The sequence below is a fragment of the Grampus griseus genome (assembly GCF_964374135.1).
Source record: "Grampus griseus genome assembly, chromosome: 3".
Lineage (NCBI taxonomy): Eukaryota > Metazoa > Chordata > Mammalia > Artiodactyla > Delphinidae > Grampus > Grampus griseus.
In genome coordinates this window covers 47,169,780-47,195,464 of record NC_139019.1, presented here as the reverse complement: position 1 = coordinate 47,195,464, position 25,685 = coordinate 47,169,780, and the positions used below count along the sequence as shown (strand labels likewise).

General features: G+C 37.2%; 1 protein-coding gene across 3 annotated transcripts in view; it reads left to right on the top strand.

The window, feature by feature from the left end:
• The window catches only part of DEPDC1B (DEP domain containing 1B), a gene marked incomplete at both ends in the record, with an annotated part of 107,028 nt that overhangs the window by 56,308 nt on the left and 25,035 nt on the right, over nt 1-25,685 (top strand). For 2 of the 3 annotated variants that reach the window (XM_082652093.1, XM_082652092.1), the window contains 5 exons: nt 1,637-1,772; nt 5,429-5,556; nt 7,349-7,479; nt 10,236-10,283; nt 15,839-15,979. In XM_082652093.1, coding sequence (XP_082508219.1) covers nt 1,637-1,772; nt 5,429-5,556; nt 7,349-7,479; nt 10,236-10,283; nt 15,839-15,979 — 584 coding nt within the window. The remainder of the gene's footprint in view (nt 1-1,636; nt 1,773-5,428; nt 5,557-7,348; nt 7,480-10,235; nt 10,284-15,838; nt 15,980-25,685) is intronic. The other variant, XM_082652094.1, reaches the window with a different exon arrangement.

Here is a 25,685-nt window from a genome sequence, read left to right as displayed (position 1 = left end):
GCATGTGGGATCCTCCTGGACCAGGGCACGAACCTGTGTCCCCTGCATCGGCAGGCAGACTCTCAACCACTGCACCACCAGGGAAGCCCCCTCCCTTGCTGCTTTAATATATTTTTTTTGTATTTGATTTTTGATAGCTTGATTAATATGTGTCTTGGCTTATTTCTCCTTGGATTTATCCTGTATGGGACTGTCTGTGCTTCCTGGACTTGATTGACTATTTCCTTTCCCATATTAGGGACGTTTTCAACTATAATCTCTTCATATATTTTCTCAGTCCCTTTCTTTTTCTCTTCTTCTTCTGGAACCCCTAAAATTCGAATGTTGGTGCGTTTAATGTTGTCCCAGAGGTCTCTGAGATGGTCCTGAATTCTTTTCATTCTTTTTTCTTTATTCTGCTCTGCGGTAATTATTTCCACTATTTTATCTTCCAGGTCACTTATCCGTTCTTCTGCCTCAGTTATTCTGCTATTGATTCCTTCCAGAGAATTTTTAATTTCATTTATTGTGTTGTTCATCATTGTTTGTTTGCTCTTTAGTTCTTCTAGGTCCTTGTTAAACGTTTCTTGTATTTTCTCCATTATATTTCCAAGATTTTGGATCATCTTTACTCTCATTACTCTGAATTCCTTTTCAGGTAGACTGCCTATTTCCTCTTCATTTGTTTAGTCTGGTGGGGTTTTACCTTGCTCCTTCATCTGGAGCATCTGTGTATTTCTCTGTCTTCTTATTTTGCTTATCTTACTGTGTTTGGGGTCTCCTTTTTGCAGGCTGCAGGTTCGTAGTTCCCGTTGTTTTTGGTGTCTGCTCCCATTGGGTAAGGTTGGTTCAGTGGGTTGTGTAGGCTTCCTGGTGGAAGAGACTGGTACCTGTGTTTTTGTGGACACAGCTGGATCTTGTCTTTCTGGTGGGCAGGACCACGTCCAGTGGTGTGTTTTGGGGTGCCTGTGAATTTATTATGATTTTAGGCAGCCTCTCTGCTCATGGGTGGGGTTGTGTTCCTGTCTTGCTAGTTGTTTGGCAGAGGGTGTCCTGCACTGTAGCTTGCTGGTTGTTGAGTGGAGCTGGGTCTTAGCGTTGTGATGGAGATCTCTGGGAGAGCTTTCGCTGTTTGATACTACGTGGGGCCAGGAGGTCTCTGGTGGACCAATGTACTGAGCTTGGCTCTCCTACCTCAGAGGCTCAGGCCTGACACCTGGCTAGAGCACCAAGACCCTGTCAGCCACACGGCTCCAGGAGTCATCGTCATGACAGCCCTTCACTCCCCCACAGCAGACTCAGCAGCCGTACAGACAGTGCACTTCAAATTGCCAATCTGGCAGACTGCCTGCAGAATCATTCCTCCTCCTCCTCGTCTGCCTTGGGGGGAGCTGGCGCAGCCAGCTTGGCCAAGAAGACGAGGAAAAGGTGTGGGGTCTGTGTGCCCTGCAAGAGGCTCATCAGCTGTGGCCGAATGAATGCTTTTAAAAAATCATACATTGTTGGGTACTATTAGCCGTGTGTAATGATTTAAGTACGAATTCATTACCTGAAGTTTGGAATTATATAAACTATCATGGATAAAAGAAGTGGGGACTATTGTTAAAATATCTGTGTTTCCCACTGACTGCAATAATATTTTCTTCTTGGTTTTTAGATTTCCTCCTTCCTCACCCCTGAGACCATATCCAAAGAGGCCCCCATATCAAAAGGATGTTATTAAATTTCCAGAATGGGATGATCCCCTACCAGGCACTTCACAAGAGAATATCCCAGTGAGGCCAGTTGTGATGGTAAGTGCCATTATAGAAGCAGGAGGACTAGCAGAGGGAAAGATAAGAAATAGTCTGTGAACCATCAGGCTTAGTCCAGTTTTTCTTTCGATCCCTTGGAAACAATGGTCTGAAAGCACTTTAAAACAATATCATATCCGTTGATAGCTGAGAGACTAGTAACACGGGAAGATTGGCTTTTGCAGTTTTTCACTCTTGCCTATGGGCACTGTGACTGAATACATGGTAGCTGTTTTCATATGTTTCGACTGAGCAGTTTTCTCTTAAAACTCCCTTCTAATTTCCTTTTCCTTTCTATTCTATAATTTTCCTCTTCTCCCTCTTTGTCTTCTCTTCCTGAACTTTTTTGTAATTATTACCAGTTGAAAGTGAGAAGTTTGGGACATGGAAGATTGTGGAGTGAGCCCTGACACAATATGAACAAAGGTAGGTTCTGCTAGTTTTGGGAAACCTAAGCACATTGTAGAATAAACTACCTTTTTTGGGGTGTACTTCTTCCTTGAAATACCTCAGTAGAAAACTATTAAGATTGCCATAATGCTAAAAAATAAAATGCAGACAAATATTTTATACTGCAGTTTTTAAGAATTGTACCAACACCAACGTTTTAGGTTAATCTAGTCTTATAGGACTGGATGTCCAGTTCATACATTTGCAAAGATATGTTGTAAACATTTTTAGGCAATGTGATTGAAAGAAAAAAAATTTTTTTAACAGAGGTTGTATTGTATCTCAGTTTGGGGAGAATAATTAAGCAACTTAGGCTTTATCAAAAATAATTCAAGAAAAAGAGTGGCACCAGTGACAGAAGTGGGGACTCCGTATGAACTTGCAGATTAGTCAGGGACAGTGATGAATGTAGTTTTAAATATGTTTGATGAGAAAGGTGGGTTGTATTAAATGGAAGTATCTAACAGGCAGATGGAGATAAAAGCTCTGGAACTTAGATGAGAGGTCGTATTTGAAAGTCATTAACATTCATTCAGCAAAGATTTGCTGATTGTCTACTGTGTGCCATGCATCCTGCCAGGTTCTACAGATGCAGCTGTATGTAATACGGTTTTTCCTCCAGAAGGGCTCATAGTCTAGTGAAGTATTCAATACGATGATAGATTATTAGAAAACAAAGTGGAACTACTCTGAAAGAGTGAGCACAAAGGGTATTTGAGGACTATTTAATTCATTACTAATGAGGAGAACTTAATTAAGGTCTAGCTGATAGTTCCTGTACTTAAGAAAGTTAAAATACCAGCTCCATGAAATCAGGTTCATTTTTTTTAACATTTGTGTTTAAACACCTAATATGACCCCATCAGTAGAGTGGTTATTCAACAGACGTTTTTTCATTATAATGTCATCCAGTATTGTTTATACAAAAGAGGTAAAAATCCCATATTAAACTAATGTGTATTTATGTCATCGATATAATAACTTCCCTTTTTTGTTCTTTTTGGTTCTGTGAACCTTTAGGAAGACCAGCTGGTCATTAGCACACTTTTCATGCACCAATGAAGAAGACAGTGTCATCTCTCTTCTCTCTTCTGTTTTCAGTTTCTAATTTTTCATCAGCCCTGAAGTGGTGGTATACCAGTCTCAGATTCATCAAACATTTCCCCCACAGCTTGTCATGTCGCTGGTCGTCTGTATGTATATTTCTGATAATGTTGCTCTTGCCTTTTCTTGTACTTCCCTCTAAATCAAGTGGTGGAGGTTTGAGCTCCTCACTTGCTACAGTTCCTCTAAAGCTTGGGCTGTCCGGAGGAAGAGGACTGTCCAGAGGAAGAATGGCAGAGCAGGATCTGTTTCCCCAGTTGGGCCTTATGCAGGTTTTAGGTTGATGAGGTTAGTAGTCAATAGAGAAACAGTCCACCTTTCCTATAGGACCTGAGCTCGTATTCATTTCTTCTATCTTACTTGTCCTCTTTGTATCTCTGCCTCCACTTTGCTTGTTCGTTTTTGTTTCTGTTCTGTCCTATCCTCTCTCTTGCCTAGCCATTTTATAAAATAAAATGAAGTGAGGCAAATAGAATGATTTGTTGTGTTTGCTGAGGGGCAGTGTAATGTGGAGAGGACAAGTGTGAGCTCTGGAGACAGACTGCTGGATTTGAATCTTGACTCCTTCATTTACTAGCTGTGTGATTTTGTTTCTCTGTTTTATTCACCGTGTCTGTGTCTCAGTTTTCTTTTTGGTGAAAGTGAGATGAAAACACCCCCCTGGGGTAAGGTCATTATGAGAATCAAGTGACTTCCTATCTATAAAGTGTATAGAAGGTGCCTGACACACAGGTTTTCAGAAACTGTTAACTGCTATTGCTGTTATTAACAGAATTGTTCATAGGTAGAGACAAAAGAAAAAAAAAGTACTCATAATATCATCCAGAGAGAATTAATATTAACATTTTTGTTGTGTTTTATTTTTTCCACGCATGTTTTTAAAAACAAAATGAGATTGTGCTGTGCTGTTTTGGTAGCCTATGTTCTTCACTTAGAACAGTGTATTGTGTCCATTTTTTCATGTTATTCAACATCATTTTTAATATCTGCATCATGTCTATAAAGGATTATGGTTTACTTATCCAGTTCTTTACTGTTAGATGTGTACCATGTTTTCAGCTTTTTCAGTATGTGTGTAAACAATGCAATGAACAGTATCTTTACAGATAAATAGTTGAGTATTTCTTTAAGATAACTTTTAGAAGTGAATTTGCTAGGCAAATGCAACAACTGATATTCCTGCCTTTAAAAGAGAACACCTAATTTGGATACTTTAAAAAAAAAAAAGTCACAAATCCATGTGACCTTCAAGTTTCTTTTGTAGTTCAGTAATTCTCCAAAAACGAAACTAAAAACCACATCAAAAAACAACTGTCCAGTTCACTTTTTCTAATTAATAAGATTTTTCTATAATGACACTTCTGCAAAAAACTATTATAAAAGTCCTTTGTAGGTGATTTCTTACATGTTTTGCCTTTAAAAGTTCATAGTTCCTCACTGTCATTACCAAAAGGAAGTTTTAAGATTTCTGTCTAGTAGCCTAAATGTGAGAAGGGAGGTGCTAAGAATGTTGAAGCGCTAAAGCTATGTGACTTTGAGCAAATTACTTAACCTCTCTGGGCTTTAGTTTTTCTTCCTGGCCATCTCCAGCTGTCCTTGTGGAGCTCTTTTTTTCCTGCCTTCTTCAGATGCCTAAGATCTGGGGCCTGCTATCTAACATTGTACTTAGTTGATCTTTCCTTATAAAAAACAGAGAATTCTTGAAAGTAATAGACTTTAATGTTATTTTAAACAATCACTTAATTTGGACAGTGTGTGAATTTGGATAGATACTCCTCAATGTTAATTAATTTGAATTAATGAAATTTTATTTTACTGCTACTTCACTGATTAGTTAGAACTCCCACAGGGAAAAATAGCTAATGTCATGCTTATTGCCATAGCTGTTTTGCAATTCTTGAATATTCATTTATGATATGACCTGATCTTTGAGTCATACTTTATTACTCTGCAGTCCGTGCAAAGAAAGTTAATGTTTCAAATTATTATTTTAAAACAAGTTAAAAATAACCAAATCAAAGAAATTTCTCATAAACTCATACCTCTGTCTATTGAAATACTTATTCTCTCTCTTTCTTACCCTCCTCCCCCACCCCAATTAGAATTCTGAGATGTGGTACAAGCGTCACAGCATTGCTATTGGAGAGGTGCCGGCTTGCCGTCTTGTCCACCGCAGACAGCTGACAGAGGCCAATGTAGAAGAGTTATGGAAGACTATGACATTATCATAGTATGTGCATTTGCTATTAATGAGAACTTTAAGTATTCTTCTTTTTTTTTTCTGTTTTGCTTCACTACTACTCTCTGCATATTTAATTTTCTGAAACTGTGTATAAAACTCTCAAATTTGATTGCATTATTTGCAGCTGTGCTGCTTAGCAAACATAATTTAACTGAATTCTGGGAATTTTCTATTGTCATTTATATGCTAGTTAAGAATAGAACATTAAAAGTTCTTTTTTTTTTTTTTTGCCACTGGTCCAAAATTACCTAATGTTTAATTATTTTTATTTATTTTTTATTATTATTATTTTTTTTGGTACACGGGCCTCTCACTGTTGTGGCCTCTCCCATTGCGGAGCACAAGCTCCAGACGCCCAGGCTCAGCGGCCATGGCTCACGGGCCCAGCCACTCCGCGGCATGTAGGATCCTCCCGGGCCGGGGCATGAACCCGCGCCCCCTGCATCGTCAGGCGGACTCTCAACCACTGCGCCACCAGGGAAGCCCAATTATTTTTATTTTTGTTTTTTTAAATTTGACTATAGTTGATTTACAATATTGTGTTAGTTTCAGGTGTACAGCTTCAGATTCTTTTCCATTATAGGTTATTACAAGATATTGAATATAGTTCCATGTGCTATGCAGTAAATCCTTGATGTTTATCTGTTTTATATATAGTGGTGTGTATCTCTTAATCCCATACTCCTAATTTATCCCTCCTCCTCCCCTTTACCCTTTGGTAACCATAAATTTGTTTCTATGTCTGTGAGTCTATTTCTGTTCTGTAAATAAGTTGATTTGTATTATTTTTTTAGATTGCACAGATAAGGGATATCATATAATATTTGTGTTTTTCTGTCTCACTCACTTCACTTAGTATGATAATCTGTAGGTCCATCATCCATGTTGCTGCAGATGGCAATATTTCATTCTTTCTTATGGCTGAGTAATATTCCATTGTGTATATGTGCCATATCTTTATCCATTCATCTGTCAATGGACACTTAGGTTGCTTGCATGTCTGGGCTATTGTAAATAGTGCTGCAGTGAACCTTGGGATGCATGTATCTTTTTGAATTAGAGTTTTCATCTTTTCCGGATATATGCCCAGGAGTAGGATTGCTGGATCATATATGGTAGCTCTATTTTCAGTTTTTTAAGGAACTTCCACTATGTTTTCCATAGTGGCTGCACCAATTTATATTCCCACTAACAGTGTAGGAGGGTTCCCTTTTCTCCACACCCTCTCCAGCATTTATTATTTGCAGACTTTCTGATGATAGCCATTCTGACCAGTGTGAGGTGGTAACTCATAGTTTTGATTTGTATTTCTCTAATAATTAGTGATGTAAAAGTCTTTAAACTTTCTAGTTACACTGAAATCTTAAGCTTAATGAAACATGTAGTGGAAAATTTGGTCTCCTAGATATTTGATGTACAATAGGTAATTAAAGTTAACAATGTCGTAGCAAGTTTTTTTTTTTTTACTTCTTATAAAGATGTACTCACAGCGGTTTCTCATTATTGGATAAGCTAGTTTTTGTTCTTATAATATTTTACTTAGAAAGTCATTTTCTTGACATTCAGTGTGTTGTGTTTTTAAATTAGTGAAGTACTATGTTAATAACAAAATGATCTAAGTTTGTTTTATATATGCAATGTCTAACCTTTTTGCCCCACAAAGGTGAAATGTGTGAAAACAGCACATTCTAAAGATTGATCTTTTACAGTGCCAGTTCTTGGTCAGATAATGATTTTTAAAAAGTAACTAATTAATTTAATCATTATTTATCTTTTTTAGTTTACAGAAAATCCTTGGCCTGGATTCCTTAGAAGAAGTTTTAGACGTTAATCTTGTCAACTCCAAGTTCATCATCCATAATGTATATAGTGTGAGCAACCAGGGAGTTGTTATCCTTGATGACAAGTCAAGTAAGTGCATAAAAGCCGTTTTGTTCCCGGTTGACCCAGTACATTGGCTGTACAGGTCCATCAGCTTCTCTTTGACCCTTCCCTAAACCTTACATATGTTTACCCCCTCATTACATATAGCCTTAGCTCACTTCCAGAGACCTTTAAACTAATTGTTTGGAGTCAGGAAATGTCATAGAAAGATGACTACCCAGGAGTGAAAGCCTCAGCAAGATCCATCCAGATGCTAGTTCAGTGTTAGCCACACAGGGCATTAAGTGGTTCTTTATCATCCCCAGAAAATCCCTGAGAAGTGAGTAAGTTTAATGCCTAACAGAAAGCTTGAGTCAGTTTTTACATGGGTCCTGGGGTCTGACTGATTTTTTTAGAGCTCTCACTGACCTTTTCATTATGGTGTCTCTGTGTCAGATTTTCTGGGATAGTCTTGGTTTATGTCATTTTTTTTTCCTTTTTAATAAAGGTAGCCTTCCGGGCTTCCCTGGCGGCGCAGTGGTTGAGGGTCCGCCTGCCGATGCAGGGGACGCGGGTTCGTGCCCCCGTTGGGGAGGATCCCACATGCCGCAGAGCGGCTGGGCCCGTGAGCCGTGGCCGCTGAGCCTGCGCGTCCGGAGCCTGTGCTCCGCAACGGGAGAGGTTGCAGCAGTGAGAGGCCCGCGTACCGCAAAAAAAAATAATAAAAAATAAAATAAAATAAAGGTATCTTTCCAGATGTTGAAGGTGCTTTAATTTTTTTATACTTTTTCCTCCAAGCCAGTTTATAAATTGGGAAAAAAGACATTTAGCAGCCACCTATCCTGGTTTTTGATTAGGAAAAATAAGGTCCTGGTAACTGTAGTGAGCCAGAATCCCCAAACTGATTTAAAAATTTTCTTCCTCTGGATAAGGGATAGACCAGAATTGGATGGACGCTTCTTTTACTTCAAACACTTGATCCTAGGAATTAGCTGGAGCTAGAATGACGTTTGGATGTGGGAAGATGGTATAGTACTTTTGGGCTTTTGTAAATTATTATTAAATGTAGGGCTGGAGGCTCCTGGGCAGCAAACAAACCTGGCCTAGAAGGAGCCTGAGCAGTGAGAGAGGAAGAGGTTTTTCTAGGCCATGTTTCCTGACATGAGCAGAATGTGTCTTTGAAACCTGAAACACTTCCCCTTTAAAGCCCCTCTATCAGGAATGAAGAACATTAGGAAACAGAAATAAACAGATTTGTGACTTCATGAGTTGTCAGGTTAACATCAACATATAAAATTACATAGAATGAGGGGGGTATTGTTGTCTTTGAAGTACATCTAAAATCCTTCCACATTCTCTGAGTACAGCAAACATGAATACTTCCAGCTACCAGTTGGATGATCAGTTGTCTTTTTTTTTTAAATTTATTTAATTAATTTTTAATTTTTGGCTGTGTTGGGTCTTTGTTGCTGCGTGCCGGCTTTCTCTAGTTTCGGTGAGCAGGGGCTACTCTTTGTTGCGGTGTGCAGGCTTCTCATTGCGGTGGCTTCTCTTGTTGCAGAGCATGGGCTCCAGGTGCGTGGGCTTCAGTAGTTGTGGCATGTGGACTCAGTAGTTGTGGCTTGCGGGCTCTAGAGCGCAAGCTCAGTAGTTGTGACGCACGGGCTTAGTTGCTCTGCGGCATGTGGGATCTTCCCGGACCAGGGCTCGAACCTGTGTCCCCTGCATTGGCAGGTGGATTCTTAACCACTGCACCACCAGGGAAGCCCCGATCAGTTGTCTTTTATTTTATTTTATCTATTTATTTACTTATTTTTTGCGGTACGCGGGCCTCTCACTGCTGTGGCCTCTCTCCCGCTGCGGAGCACAGTCTCCAGATGCGCAGGCTCAGCGGCCATGGCTCACGGGCCCAGCCGCTCCGCGGCATGCGGGATCTTTCCAGACCGGGGCACGAACCCGTGTCCCCTGCATCAGCAGGTGGACTCTCAACCACTGCGCCACCAGGGAAGCCCAGTTGTCTATTATTTTATTAAGTACATTCTTCAGAAAGAAGAGAGCACTTTACAAGCCTCAGATTCATTAGCTCTAATGCAAGTCAACCAACCAGTGTCTCTGCAGTTTCACAGACAGTGGAGAAGGTGAGAAGTGGAAGCATGAGTGCTGGCCCCGCTCATCAGATGTCTGTGGCAGGGCCAGGGGAAGAGACCCTGTACCAAATGGTTCAGCTGGGTTTTTTTGTAGCAATGCTAGTGATTATTATTTTAAGGCTGTCCTAATACTAATAACCTATATTGATATGTCAGTGGAACTTTCTTGCCTTAAAACATTTTGAAAATTGAAACATGTAAAATGATACTTATATTGGACATCAGACATACAGAGTTTAACTTTTTTTTTTTTAAGGTATCTGATGAACTGGTTTCATAAATGCATTTGATGACTCATACTTTTGCTTTTTATGTTTTTTTCTTCTCTTTCTAAAATTCTTAGGATAATTGATTTGTTTGTTAGTGTGTTTATTTGGAACAAACTATCAGATTTCTTCTTTTCCCTAAAACTTATACAAGTACATCTTGTCTTTAGAGAAATTTATAGTTATGGTTTATATAATCACGTGCTGTAACATCCCTGCTAAGGAAAAATTATCTTTTAAATGTTCTGATACATAAGCAGGTGATTTGTGATTAGCAGGTATATTTCATATTACTTGGGCAAGTATCATTCTTATGATACCAAGTGTGTATATAATCCCTTGCATTATATGTAATTGAATAAAACATCTTTTTATTTTCCTTTTTCTGCAGAAGAACTTCCTCACTGGGTACTGTCAGCTATGAAGTGTTTGGCAAATTGTAAGTACTAAGTACCTGCCATTTTTATGAAATTAACAGAAATTCGTCCCCTAAATTAGAAAATTTTTTTGCTCAATGCCCTGAACATTGATTTGAGACCTTTGAGACTGGCAGTTAATTGTTTGGGGATTACTGTGCTTTTAATGATAAATTTGTGACATAGTGAAAGGGCTGAGTTACAGAGCATTTTTAAAGGGGTTTTGTGCTTCCATTTTCTTGTGGATATAATCACACTACAGATAAGGTCCATACTGCTTCTTCTGAATGCTTCATCACAGGAAAGAATAATTAGTAATATTGAATGCAATATTGTAATAGATAAATGCCTGTTAACAGTTTATAGGTTTTTATTCCTAAAACCTAAATCTTTATTCCTAAAACATGTATTCCTAAGTATGCCTTATATTTACCTCATCAGTTTACTCAGCAGATCCTGTTTCCCATTGGCTTTTTATAGGGCATTGGTTTAAGTTGGAGAGAAATGTTTTAGAAAACTAATCTAATTGGTATTCAGCATGGTTTGGAAGGGGAAGAACATGCATGCAGAGAAACAGAAAAGCCCGTTTCAGCAATTTGGCTGTAAAATGAGGGGTCTGGACCTGGGCGGCTCCTCTGAAGTTTTTCATAGGCATATGAAATCTCCTTCACTGGATATCATAGGCACTGAAGAAATGAGTTATCATGGTATCTCATTAACACTACTATTTTTCTGGGATTTTCAGAAGGCTTAACCCAAAGAAGGGATTCTAATGGTTAATGGCTTAACCCAAACAAGTGATTTTAATGAGAAAAATTCTAGTTATTTTAGCTGACTGATAATGGTGATATTTGTTCTATAGGGTCTTTTGAGTCTCAAAGATCACCTCAGAGAGGTGGTTTCTTTCTTCCCTTTTGGGTAAGACTAGCATGTACAGAGATACGTGTATAAATTCTTGAGTTAGTAGGCTCTGAATTATTAATTTCACTGAAGTTAGTTTTGTTTGATTATAGAATGAAACTAAAATAACTGTTCAGCTCACTGCGGGTGATCTCAGTGGTAATATGTAGAAAATGATTATATACTATCATCCTAAATATAAATAGCAACGTTAGTTTGTGAGAAGCCCAAAGTTTTCTGTGTTTAACTATTAAGCTTTTCATAGGTTTTTGGTTCATGTTTTGGAACCCCTCTGAGATGTAGAGTCCTTTGGTTTTTAGTTTGGGGGAGTGCTTTTTATTCTTGCTCAGTCATTTGAAGTAAAGTAATCTAAATTATATCTTTGGCCGGAATGACAAAATAGAAGGTATAAATGGGTTAAATGACCCATTTATGAATTTTTGGAAAACCAAGGATTTTGGAAGTTGATCAACTGGGAATGAACAGAGGAAGCCAGTATAACAAGTCTAGGCTATAATACGTTGTAAAGTGTATATTAAGGTGTGGTTATGATGTTGAATTCTCAATGGTGATCAAAATGTAATGAAGAGTATAATTTTCTCTCAAGCAAGATTTATACGTAATGCCACAAAACTTCTGCAGAAAGGTTAGAATAACTGGAATTACCAATGGAGAGGAAAGATATGAGGATCGACTTAGTAATGTTCTCCACATTAATGTTATGTTAGGTAGAAATTCTCGGGAACAGGGACACCTCTCACACGTATCAAGTGCAGTGCTTTACAGATGGTTGGCACATCCATAAACGTGCTTGTTTACATGTCAAAGAAAAAAAGGTGGCCAAAGGGTGAGGTCAGCCTTTTGAATAGTTTTATAAAATTATTAATTTTTCCAAATTCTCATTGGCCTCCCCAAATTTACTTTGAGTCTCATCAAAGTCATGGTCTGTTCCTTATCCTTCTTATCTTTAATGAGTCTAGGTTCCCATTATAGTCCTCTAATAGGGAACAGAAAGGATAGGCTGATTATATGAGATTTTGAAGGCCCTGTGCCTCTTTTTCTGTAGTTTTACTGCTCATCTCTTCCCTTTGGGCCCCTCTGCATTTATTGCAGACCATTGGCCTGGGTGCTTTCGTTGTTGGCCAGCCTCATGGTGGGCCACAGAATGAGGGACTGATGCTAAATAAATACAAAACCAGGTTAACTGTTTTTCTTCCTTGTGCACGTAGATTGCAAGAATCCAATAAAAAGTGGATGTAAGCAACTGACAAAGGATTAATCTCCAAAATTTATAAGCAGCTCATGCAGCTCAATAACAAAAAAACAAACAACCCAATCCAAAACTGGGCAGAAGACCTAAATAGACATTTCTCCAAAGAAGATATACAGACTGCCAACAAACACATGAAAGAATGCTCAACATCATTAATCATTAGAGAATGCAAATCAAAACTACAATGAGATATTACCTCACACCAGTCAGAATGGCCATCATCAAAAAGTCTAGAAACAATAGATGCTGGAGAGGGCGTGGAGAAAAGGGAACACTTTTGCACTGCTGGTGGGAATGTGAATTGGTACAGCCACTATGGAGAACAGTATGGAGGTTCCTTAAAAAACTACAAATAGAACTACCATATGACCCAGCAATCCCACTACTGGGCATATACCCTGAGAAAACCATAATTCAAAAAGAGTCATGTACCAAAATGTTCATTGCAGCTCTATTTACAATAGCCCGGAGTGTCCATCATCAGATGAATGGATAAAGAAGATGTGGCACATATATACAATGGAATATTACTCAGCCATAAAAAGAAACGAAATCGAGCTATTTGTAATGAGGTGGATAGACCTAGAGTCTGTCATACAGAGTGAAGTAAGTCAGAAAGAGAAAGACAAATACCGTATGCTAACACATATATATGGAATTTAAGAAAAAAAATGTCATGAAGAACCTAGGGGTAAGAAAGGAATAAAGACACAGACCTACTAGAGAATGGACTTGAGGATATGGGGAGGGGGAAGGGTGAGCTGTGACAAAGCGATAAAGAGGCATGGACATATATACACTACCAAACGTAAGGTAGATAGCTAGTGGGAAGCAGCCACATAGCACAGGGAGATCAGCTCTGTGCTTTGTGACCTCCTGGAGGGGTGGGATAGGGAGGGTGGGAGGGAGGGAGATGCAAGAGGGAAGAGATATGGGAACATATGTATATGTATAACTGATTCACTTTGTTATAAAGCAGAAACTAACACACCATTGTAAAGGAATTATACCTCAATAAAGATGTTTAAAAAAAAAAAGGCAAATACCGTATGGTAACACATATATGTGGAATTTAAGAAAAAAAAATGTCATGAAGAACCTAGGGGTAAGACAGGAATAAAGACACAGACCTACTAGAGAATGGACTTGAGGATATGGGGAGGGGGAAGCGTAAGCTGGGACAAAGTGAGAGAGAGGCATGGACATATATACACTACCAAACATAAGGTAGATAGCTAGTGGGAAGCAGCTGCATAGCACAGGGAGATCAGCTCACCGCCTGGAGGAGTGGGATAGGGAGGGTGGGAGGGAGGGAGACGCAAGAGGGAAGAGATATGGGAACATATGTATATGTATGGCTGATTCGCTTTGTTATGGAGCAGAAACTAACACACCATTGTAAAGCAATTATACCCCAATAAAGATGTAAAAAAAAAAAAGTGGGTGTAAACAGTTCTTTTCCAAAGTCTTTCAGGAATAACATTTATAAAAACTAGATTAAAAAATATTCTGAAATTCAACATGATAGAGAAACAAAAGATCTTAGAACTATGGCCTCCTCTCATAGGGCTTGCCATGCATTGGCATTTTTAGGGAAACCTTTTTTTGGCTTGTTTTTGCATATTTTTATCAAGAATGATGAAGTGTTCAAAAAGGGGTACAACTGCTTAGAATGAACTGCATATTATCCTGGGAGGGAGTAATTCAAGGCAATGTGTATTGCTTGCTGAGACATATCCCACTATTTCAACTGACTAAGCTTGGGATATTATACAGGAGGAAGCAAGTAAAAATGGCTATGTTTGCTGCTAGGTTAATGAGGTACCACACATATAGATATTTAATAATTTTCATTATTTTAGTCAATTTTAGAACACTAAAAGATAAGATAATTTTAAAGGAGACCAACAAAAAGCTGTTTCCACAATGTCCCAATGGCCTTGAAATGTGAAGGCCCACAATACTTAACTGTTCTTTTTTGTTTGATACTTTCTCTTTAGTTACAGTGATTCTGTAGGAAGAATTTCCTATCAATTTTTACTGGCTTCTCCTGCTGTCCTGAGAGTAGAGATCGGTTCCGGTACAGTTGTTAGTCTTGTGTTCTGCTGGCCCAGAACTGGCCAATCCATTTGCATCCCTTTCTTCCACACTGTGATGGAAATAGACAAGGCTGGCCAAGCAGCTCCTCGTGGACCACTTACCATTTCCCTCAGGCATGGGCAGATCCAGTTCTTCGCTCCACTTGGCGATGTACATCTTGCCATCTGTGTATGGATTGTTGGGGGCATTTGCTGCCAGCTCTGTAGAGAGCTAAGAGTTTCTTGTTCCTCTTTGGTCCCTGATACAAGGGGATCTCTGCCTCACTTGTTCCAGGCTTCTTGGTTCCTAGGTTGTTCCAGGTTTCTTAGAGTTACTTTGCAATATGACCCTGCTTGATAAACTATCTTTTTTATTTTTAAACTTGTTTTTAGCAGAAACATCAGTTTGTTTCTGCTTTGGTGTTATTTTCTATTATAATTTTGTTTAATAAAAATTCATTCAATGCCACTAATCACTCAAAAGCATTGTTGGGTAAATAACACCTAGACTCTTAGATCAAAGAATTCAATAGTTTAGAGGTCATTTTATCCTGTCTCCCATAGTCTTTGTTTGAGCAGCTTTAAAATTTTTTTTTAAATTTTTTATAAACTATCTTTTGATGGTTGGTGATCAAATGGAGAGTTTTATAATCAGAATGAATTTAAGACACAATGTAAAATCTCCTTTTCAGAATATCTTTAGGAAAAGGAGTATACATTCTTATTAGTCTAAAAGAGTTTAGAGGCAGAAATTATTTCACTCAACTCTGATTCTTGAATTTTATTATATAGCAATGATGAAATAATGAAAAGCTTTAAAAAATTGCTTTATAGCTTATCTATTACATATATGAGGTAATTACTATGTTGGTTAACTGTGTCAAGACTAGGAAAATATCTGGACTTCCCTGGCGGTCCAGTGGTTAGGACTGCGTACTTCCGCTGCAGGGAGCATGGGTTCCACCCCTGGTTGGGGAACTAAAATCCCATATTCCGCATGGCAAAAAAAGACTAGGAGAAATATTGACTATTTCGAAGAGAATTATCACTGTTCACATTTAATAAAAATGCCTTTCAGAAGGTCATAAAAGAGTCGGTTTCTTTGAAAATGGAAGTAAGCCAGTGATTTTCCTCATTGTTTTGTAATAGATTTCAATTTAGACATAAAGTATATTTATATAAGCAAAATGTATAGTATTAGTCTTCTCCTTGAAAACTTTTCTGATCTTAATTATCTGTACACACCACACCTATGCACAGAGACTAATACTTAGAGATGATTGCCCCATTAATGTTTCTCTTTCTTTCTCTTTCCCTTTTTTAACAGGGCCTAATTGTTCGGATTTGAAGCAGCCTATGTATTTAGGATTTGAAAAAGATGTCTTTAAAACTATAGCTGATTACTATGGTCACTTGAAAGAGCCTTTGCTTACGTTTCACCTTTTTGATGCCTTTGTCAGTGTATTAGGTAAGTTGGAATATAATGACCGTATATCTTCACTACTGATATGGAATCATTTCATTTTTCACTATCTTGGGACTTCCATTAGCCCAATTTCCATAGCTTTTTTGAAATAGAAACAGATGGGATGCTTGCCTAGTTGGAGTCCTGCTCTATAAAGGAGGAAAAGAAAATAGTTAAGCTCTGTTATGAAACCTAAACAAGGACCAGTAGTTTTTATTTCTTAGGGAGGAATAATATGTTCTATGTCATATCTGTACAAAAAAGTATGACTTTATTGGTAAAGAATGTAAATTTGACATTTACTCTTCATGAGTAAATCTACTACTCTGGATATGACTTCATGAATAGTCAAGTGTGAGAGAGATATTTTCATATAGAAATCTTATTTCTTTTTATAGAAGGAACAGGTTTTTGTAGGACTATTTGTTATCTGTGACATGTAAAATATAGTAACTGTTCTCTAAAACTTGTTGCTACTTCTCACATAGATTTATATTTCAGAATTTAAACTGTCAAAGAAACATGGTAAAAAGGAAAAAGGAATAAATATTATTGGTATAGGCTTTTCTGATATTGTTCCTTTCTTCTTGGAAATCAGATTTTTCTGTTGATGTTGTGATTGTTCAATAAGTATTATTGTTTTCTTGTCCAAAAGTTTGCTTTAGTGACCAAATCACTGTGTGGGTATCATACTCTGTTATGTAAATTTGTAGGAATTAGCATCCTCTTGGTTTTGAGTGTTGTGGGCTTAGCAGTCTTCGCCTTCCCATTCCTCCTTCTCCGTCTCTTCCCTTTCTACTGTCTTATTTTCTTGTTGGAAAGTAGGGATGCAGCCATAGTATCCTAACAAAATAACGTATCAGCAATATGTGAATAATGTACCTGATCTCTTAGCACAATATGTCGATTTTAAGATTTCATAGGATTTCTCATAATAAGAAGAAAAATGGAGCAATTATAAATCACATACATAAGAGTGAGTTTGTTCTCAGAGAGACCAATATTGAGAACAGATGAAGGGATTAGACCTAGTACTGTGCTTTGAGACCACTGGGTCTTCTTGGTATTTTGTTTTCCACCAAGGAGAATTGGGGGGCTTATGTCCTTGTGAATATTATGCCTAATGATGACTACTTGCTGTTATTTAAGATGAATAAAGACTAATTGAGTAGATTCTCATTATAGCCACTTAATGCCGTTATGCGACTGGTAAAAGACAAATTCTAAAGACAGGATTAAAAACCACTTCTTAGATTTTCTTCGCATTTTCCATTTTCATAATGTTTTATGGTAGAATTTAGAAACAAAAAAACTTGGAACTTAAAAAAAAACGAATTCCAATTTTTAAAAATTTTAATTTTTTATTGGAGTATAGTTGATTAACAATGTTGTGTTAGTTTCAGGTGAACAGCAAAGTGATTCAGTTATACATGTATCTATTCTTTTTCCCATTTAGGTTACTACAGAGTACTGAGCAGAGTTCCCTGTGCTGTACAGTAGATCCTTGTTGGTTATCTATTTTAAATATAGCAGTGTGTACATGTCAATCCCAAACTCTGTATCTATCCCTCCCTCCCAACCTTCCCCTCTGGTAACCATAAGTTCATTCTCTAAGTCTGTGAGTCTGTTTCTGTTTTGTAATAAGTTCATTTGTATCAATTTTTTTAGATTCCACATATAAGCGATATCATTTGTTATTTGTTTTTCTCTGACTTTACTTAGTATGATAATCTCCAGGTCCATCCATGTTGGTGCAAATGACATTATTTCATTTACTTTGATGGCTGAGTAATATTCTTTTGTACATATGTACCACTTCTTTATCCATTCATCTGTTGGTTGGTGGACATTAGGTTGCTTCCATGTCTTGGCTATTGTAAACAGCACTGCAGTGAACATTGGGGCACATGTATCCTTTTGATCCATGTTTTGTTCTGGATATATGCCCAGGAGTGGAATTGTTGAATCGTGAGGTAGGTCTATTTTTACTTTCTTAAGGAACCTCCATACTGTTCTCCACAGTGGCTGTATCAATTTACATTCCCACCAACAGTGTAGGAGGGTTCCCTTTTCTCCACACCCTCTCCAGCATTTATTGTTTGTAGATTTTTTGATGATGGCCATTCTGACTGGTGTGAGGTGATATCTCATTGTAGTTTTGATTTGCATTTCTAATAATTAGTGATGTTGATTATCTGTTCGTATGCCTCTTGGCCACCTGTATCTTCTTTGGAGAAATGTTCATTTAGGTCTTCTGCCCATTTCTTGATTGTGTGTGTGTGTGTTTTTTTTTTTTTAATATTGAGCCACATGAGCTGTTTGTAAATTTTGGAGATTAATTGTTTGTTGGTCGTATCATTTGCAAATATTTTCTCTCATTCTGTGGGTTGTCTTTTCATCTTTTTTATGGTTTCCTTTGCTGTGCAAAAGCTTTTAAGTTTAATTAGGTCCCATTTGTTTTTGTTTTCATTTCCATTACTCTAGGAGATGGATCAAAAAAGATCTTTCTGTGATTTATGTCAAAGAGTGTTTTCCTCTAAGAGTTTAATAGTATCTGGCCTTACATTTAGGTCTTTAATTCATTTTAAGTTTATTTTTGTGTTTGGTGTTAAAGAATGTTCTAATTTCATTTTTTTTACATGTTGCTGTCCAGTTTTCCCAGTACCATTTATTGAAGAGACTGTCTTTTCTCCAGTGTATAGTCTTGCCTCCTTTGTCATAGATTAATTAACCATAGGTACGTGAGTTTATTTCTTGGCTTTCTATCCTGTTTCATTGATCTATATTTCTGTTTTTCTGCCAGTACCATACTGTCTTGGTTACTGTAGCTTTGTAGTATAGTTTTGAAGTCAGGGAGCCTGATTCCTCCAGCTCCGTTTTCCATTCTCAAGATTCCTTTGGCTATTGGGGGTCTTTTGTGTTTCCATACAAATTGTGAAAGTTTTTGTTCTAGTTCTGTGAAAAATGCCACTTGTAATTAGATAGGGATTGCACTGAATCTGTAGATTACCTTGGATAGTATAGTCATTTTGACAATATTGATTCTTCCAGTCCAGGAACATGGTATATCTTTCCATCTGTTTGTGTCATCTTCGATTTCTTTCATCAGTGTCTTACAGTTTCCAGAGTACAGGTCTTTTGTTTCCTTAGGTAGGTTTATTCCTAGGTATTATAATCTTTTTGATGTGATGGTAAATGGGATTGTTTCTTTAATTTCTCTTTCTGATCATTGGTAGATAGTGTATAGAAATGCAACAGATTTCTGTGTATTAATTTTGTATCCTGTAACTTTACCAGATTCATTGATGAGCTCTAGTAGTTTTCTGGTAGCACCTTTAGGATTTTCTATGTATAGTATTATGTCATCTGCAAACAGTGACAGTTTTACTTCTTCTTTTCTGATTTGGATTCCTTTTATTTCTTTTTCTTCTCTGATTGCTTTTACTAGGACTTCCAAAACTATGTTGAATAAAAGTGGCAAGAGTGGACATCTTTGTCTTGTACATGATCTTAGAGGAAGTGCTTTCAGCTTTTCACTGTTGAGTATGATGTTAGCTGTAAGTTTGTCATATATGGCCTTTATTATGTTGAGGTATGTTCCCTCTATGCCCACTTTCTGGAGCGTTGTTTTTTTTTTTTTTTATCATAAATGGGCGTTGAATTTTGTCAAAAGCTTCTTCTGCACCTATTGAGATGATCATATGGTTTTTATTCTTCAATTTGTTGATGTGGTGTATAACACTGATTGATTTGCAGATATTGAAAAATCTTTACATCCCTGGGATAAATCTGACTTGATCATAGTGTATGATCATTGTAATTCAGTGTTGGATTTGGTTTGTTAGTATTTTGCTGAGGATTTTTGCATCTATGTTCATCAGTGATATTGGCCTGTGGTTTTCTTTTTGTGTGGTATCTTTGTCTGGTTTTGGTATCAGGGTGAGGGTGGCCTCATAGAATGATTTTGGGGGTTTTCTTTCCTCAGCAATATTCTGGAATAGTTCAGAAGGGTAGGTGTTAACTCTTCTCTAAATGTTCGATGGAATTTTCCTGTGAAGCCAACTGGTCCTGGACTCTTGTTCATTGGGAGTTTTTTTTTTAACATCTTTATTGGAGTTTAATTGCTTTACAATGGTGTGTTAGTTTCTGCTGTATAACAAAGTGAATCAGCTATACATATACATACATCCCCATATCTCCTCCCTCTTGCGTCTCCCTCCCACCCTCCCTATCCCACCCTTTTAGGTGGACACAAAGCACCGAGCTGACCTCTCTGTGCTATGCGGCTGCTTCCCACTAGTTATCTGTTTTACATTTGCTAGTGTATATTATGTCCATGCTACTCTGTCTTTTTGTCCCAGCTTACCCTTCCCCCTCCCCATGTCCTCAAGTCCATTCTCTATGTCTGTGTCTTTATTCCTGTCCTGCTGTTGAGAGGTTTTTTTTTATCACAGTTTCAGTTTCAGTACTTGTGATAGGTCTGTTTCATATTTTCTGTTTCTTCCTGGCTCACTCTTGGGATATTGTACCTTTCTAAGAATTTGTCCATTTCTTCTTGGTTGTCCTTTTTATTGGCATATAGTTGCTTGTAGTATTTTTGCTTGAGGATTTTCCAAATGATCCTTTGTATTTCTTGTATATCCTTTGTATTTCTGTGGTGTCCATTGTAACTTCTCCTTTTTCATTTCTAATTTTATTGGTTTGAGCCTTCTCCCTCTTTTTCTTAATCTGTCTGGATAAAGGTTTGTTAATTTTGTTTATCTTTACAAGAACCAGCTTTTAGTTTCATTGATCTTTTCTATTTTCTTCATTTGTATTTCATTTATTTCTGCTCTGATCTTTATGATTTCTTTCCTTCTACTAACTGTGGGTTTTGTTTGTTCTTTCTCTAGTTGCTTTAGGTGCAAGTTTAGGTTGTTTATTTGTGATTTTTCTTGTTTCCTGATGTAAGATTGTATTACTATGAACTTCCCCCTTAGAACTGCTTTTGCTGCATCCCATAGGTTTTGGATTTTCGTGTTTTCATTTTTATATGTCTCTAGGTATTTTTTGATTTCCCCTTTTGATTTCTTCAGTGATGTGTTGGGTGTTTAGTAGCATATTGTTTAGCCTCCATGTGTTTGCGTTTTTCACCTTTTTTTTTTTTTTTTTTTTTTGTGGTTGATTTCTAATCTCGTAGTGTTGTGGTTGGAAAAGTTGCTTGATATGATTTCAGTTTTCTTAAATTTACTGAGGCTTGCTTTGTGGCCCAGCATGTGATCAATCCTGGAGAATGTTCCATGTGCACTTGAGAAGAATGTGTATTCTGCTGCTTTTGGATGGAATGCTTTATAAATATCAATTAAGTTCATCTGGTCTAATGTGTCATTTAAGGCCTGTGTTTCCTTATTGATTTTCTATCTGAATGATCTGATAGAAATGGATGGACCATCTTGATGGTCCATTGATGAAAGTTTGGTGTTAAAGTCCCCCACTATTATTGTGTTACTGTTGATTTCTCCTTTTACGGCTGTTAGTATTTGCCTTATATATTGAGGTGCTCCTATGTTGGGTGCATATATATTTACAATTGTTATACCTTCTTCTTGGATTGATTCCTTGATCATTATGTAGTGTCCTTCTTTGTCTGTTACAACAGTCTGATATGAGTATTGCTACTCCAGCTTTCTTTTGATTTCCATTTGCATGGAATACATTTTTCCATCCTCTCACTTTCAGTGTGTATGTCTCTAGATCTGAAGTGGTTCTCCTGTAGACGTGATATATACGGGTCTTGTTTTTATATCCATTCAGCCAGTCTATGTCTTTTGGTTGGAGCATTTAATCCATTTACATTTATGATAATTATTGATATGCATGTTCTTACTGCCATTTTGTTAATTGTTTTGGATTTGTTTTTGTAGGTGTTTTTTCTTCCCTTCCTCTTTTATTCTCTTGTGATTTGATAACTAACTTTAGTGTTGTGTTTGGATTCCTTTTTCTTTCTCATGTGTATCTATTGTAGATTTTCAGTTTGTCGTTACCCTGAGGTTTTGATATAGCAGTCTATATATATAAACAAGATTGTTTTAAGTTGCTGCTCTTTTAATTTCAAGTGCATTTCCAATATCCTGCATTTGTGTTCTCTTCTTCTTGCAGTTGCTGGTTTTGATATCATATTTGTGTGCAGATGATTTCCAACCTTTACTGTATGTTTTCCTTTACCAGTGAGCTTTTCCGTTTGCTATTTTCTTGTTTCTAGTTGTGGCCTTTCCTTTTCCACTTAGAGAAGTTCCTTTAGCATTTGTTGCAAAGCTGGTCTGGTGGTGCTGAATCCTCTTAGCTTTTGCTTGTCTGTAAAGCTTTTGATTTCTCTGTGGAATCTGAATGAGAGCCTTTCTGGGTAGAATCAGTTGGAAGCTCAGTGGAAGCTGACTGAAGAAATTCTCATTTGAGCACTGGCCTCTAGGAAATCAAATGGAAGGTGTTTAAAAATGTATGAGTTCCAATTTGCATCAGTTACATTTGTGATATCATTGGTCTGTTCTACCCCTAATTGTTCATTTTGATCTCATCTAGGAATTAAAGCTGGTTGTTTCCAAATTGATGTCAGAGTCAGCCATCAGCTAAAATATTTTCAGTAGAGGCTTTGAGGTGGAAAAGGATGGATAGAATGGAGAATTTATTATTCTTAGGTGTCAGCAATAATAGACTAGTGTGTATAGATGGTGACATATATTAACCTTCCCTGATCAGTCCTACTCAAGTGAATATATTTCAGACACCCTGCATTGAAAACCATAGTTTTTAGAACTTTACATAGTGAAAGAAAAAAGTCTTCTAGGTTATGACGACCATAATTTGTTTATATGAATAACAAAGATTATCTAATATAGCAGTCCTGTTAGAATCTGTGGGACAGTGTATCATATCTAGGTCTGTGCAAACTCGATACATAGGTTGAATCCCAGGAGGAATTAGTCATTCCTTAAACCTTTTGACTTACTTTGATTGGAATAGGATCCCCTTAGATAAAATGCTTTAAAGTAGGTAATCAGTCTACTTTGTTGTAGAAGCTAATTCTGCAGCAATTTCAATGGAAATGGTTTTTAGTTTAGTTAATGAATTTCTTTTGAGGGTTATTCCTTTGCTTCTTGCATGAAATAATTCTGGCTTTATGCCATAACTGTGACCCTGAGAACAGTCATTTATAGGTGAAACAGGATATCGAAGTGTTCTTAAAGAAAAAAATGAAAAAAAAAAGAGACATTTTTGGAGGTTTAAGACTTACCCTTTACTTATACTATACTTCATCTCAGCAGTCTGACCTAACAACATAACTGTGACTAGTAATAAATCTTCATTTCCAAAATGGCAGTTCCTTATATTAAGATCAGAGTTCGGCTGACTCTTGAATAGGGTGAGTGAGATAGTATAGCAGCCTTTACACACACTTCACATGCACCCTAGAATCCACTGAGCTGTGTAACTTGCAATAAGTTGGCATACTGAGGAAAAGAGAAGGCAGAAAGGAAGCACAAAGAGGCATGGGAGCAGGGAAGAGTGTTTTGGAAAATTGGCTGGCTTGTGTGTTATATGATGTTAATATCTGAGATCCTAGACTGGTGATCTATGGGCCAAATCTGGCTCATGGATACATCTGGTTTAACTTGTGTGTTTTAAAAAGAAAGTTTAATTAATTGTCAAACTTTAAGAAATAGGAAATTCACATAAGAGTTTATATTTTTGGCTTCTGCTCCTATAGGCAGGTGAGTTTGTGGCTGGCTCCTGGTTTATGTGCTAATAGGCTCGAAGGCTGACACAGTAGGTCTTTGCTGTTTGCTTTCTCCTAGATGCAAAGTTTAGAAAATGCCATTGAAATTCACTAGACCGGTTATACATTGGATCATGTAACTCAAAGGCTGAGATCTCCTTTGTTTTTTAACCTAGAAATATCCATAAGGTTAGGTTTTCCATTCTTTGGTTCTTTTGTATAGTGATTTCTAGGAGATCCTCTGGAGCTGTGTGCCATCTTGCTTTGTAACCTCTTTGCCCTCATGCGCTTCAGGTTATCTCAGGGTCCTTATCCCATAGTGGAAAACAATTCCTTTTTTCAGAGAGTGCCTACTTGGTGCACTTGACCAGACAGAGAGCTCTTGCCCATGTTAGTCTGAAGTTCTTGCTGGTGGTGCTCTCTGCTCTCAGGGCCCAGGGCTTATGGCCCAAGCTTTTGAAATTGCAGATGGGCCAAGGTAAAGATACTGAGTCACCTCCAAATGTAATGACTACTGTTATGTCAAGATTATTGGAATAAAGTGAGTTAGGTAGTTCTTAAAGATGGAAATTTAGGCAAATGCCTAGGTATTCACTGGCTGTAACTAAACACATAAATTACACACTACTATATATAAAATAGATAAGCAACAAAAACCTTCTGTATAGCACAGGGAACTATATTCAATATCTTATAATAACCTATAATGGAAAAGAATCTGAAAAAGAATTATATGTATATATATATGCACATATAAATAAATCTATATGATATAGGAAATATATATATAACTGAATCACTTTGCTGTACACCTGAAACTAACACAACATTGTAAATTAATTCTTCAATAAAAATGGTTAGGTGGTGCAGTGGTTGCGAGTCCGCCTGCCGATGCAGGGGACACGGGTTTGTGCCCCGGTCTGGGAAGATCCCACATGCCGTGGAGCGGCTGGGCCCGTGAGCCATGGCCGCTGAGCCTGCGTGTCCGGAGTCTGTGCTCCGCAACAGGAGAGGCCCGCATACCAAAAAAAAAAAAAAAAAAAAATTATTGGTATGTTCTGCATGTAAATCCTTTGTTAAATATATTTATTGCAAATATTTTCTCCTGGAGTGTGGTTCTTTTCCCCCCTTTTCTTAACAATGTCTTTCAAAAAGCAGAAGTTTTCAGTTTTGAAGTCTATTTTATTATTTTCTTTTATGGTTCATGCTTTTTGTAGCTCAAGAAAATTTTGCCTACCTTTAAATATTGTACTATTTCATTTATAATGTTACTGCCTTACAACAACATTCTTTCATTTTTTTCCACTGCCCTTTGTGCTATTGTTATCATACATTTTAGTGCTACATATATTTTTAATAATGTGTTATAACCCTACTATATATTGTTGTTATTTTTTCTTTAAACAGATGATTTTCTTTCTTTCTTTTGTTTCTGTTTGCTTTCTTTTTTAATATTTTTTCTTCCAGTTTTATTGAGATATTATTGACATACAACACCTTATAAGTTTAACATAAACAGCATAATGATTTGACTTGCATACATCCTGAAATGATTACCAGAATAAGTTTAGTGAACATCCATCATGTCGTTATAGATGCAGAGTTAAAGAAATAGAAAAAAATGGGGTTTTTTCCCTTGTGATGAGAACTCTTAGGATATACTCTGTTAACAATTTTCATATATAACATACAGCAGTGTTGATTATATTTATTTTGTTGTATATCACATTCCTAGTACTTATTTACCTTATAGCTGGATGTTTGTACCTTTGATTGCCTTCATCCAATCCCCCCACCCCTGCCTCTGGCAACCAGAAATCTGGTCTCTTTTTCTATGAGTTTGTCTATTTGTTTGTTTTCGATGTATTGACCTGCAACACTACGTTAATTCCTGTTATACAACATAGTGATTTGATATTTCTGTACATTTTAAACTGATCACCAAGATGAGTCTTT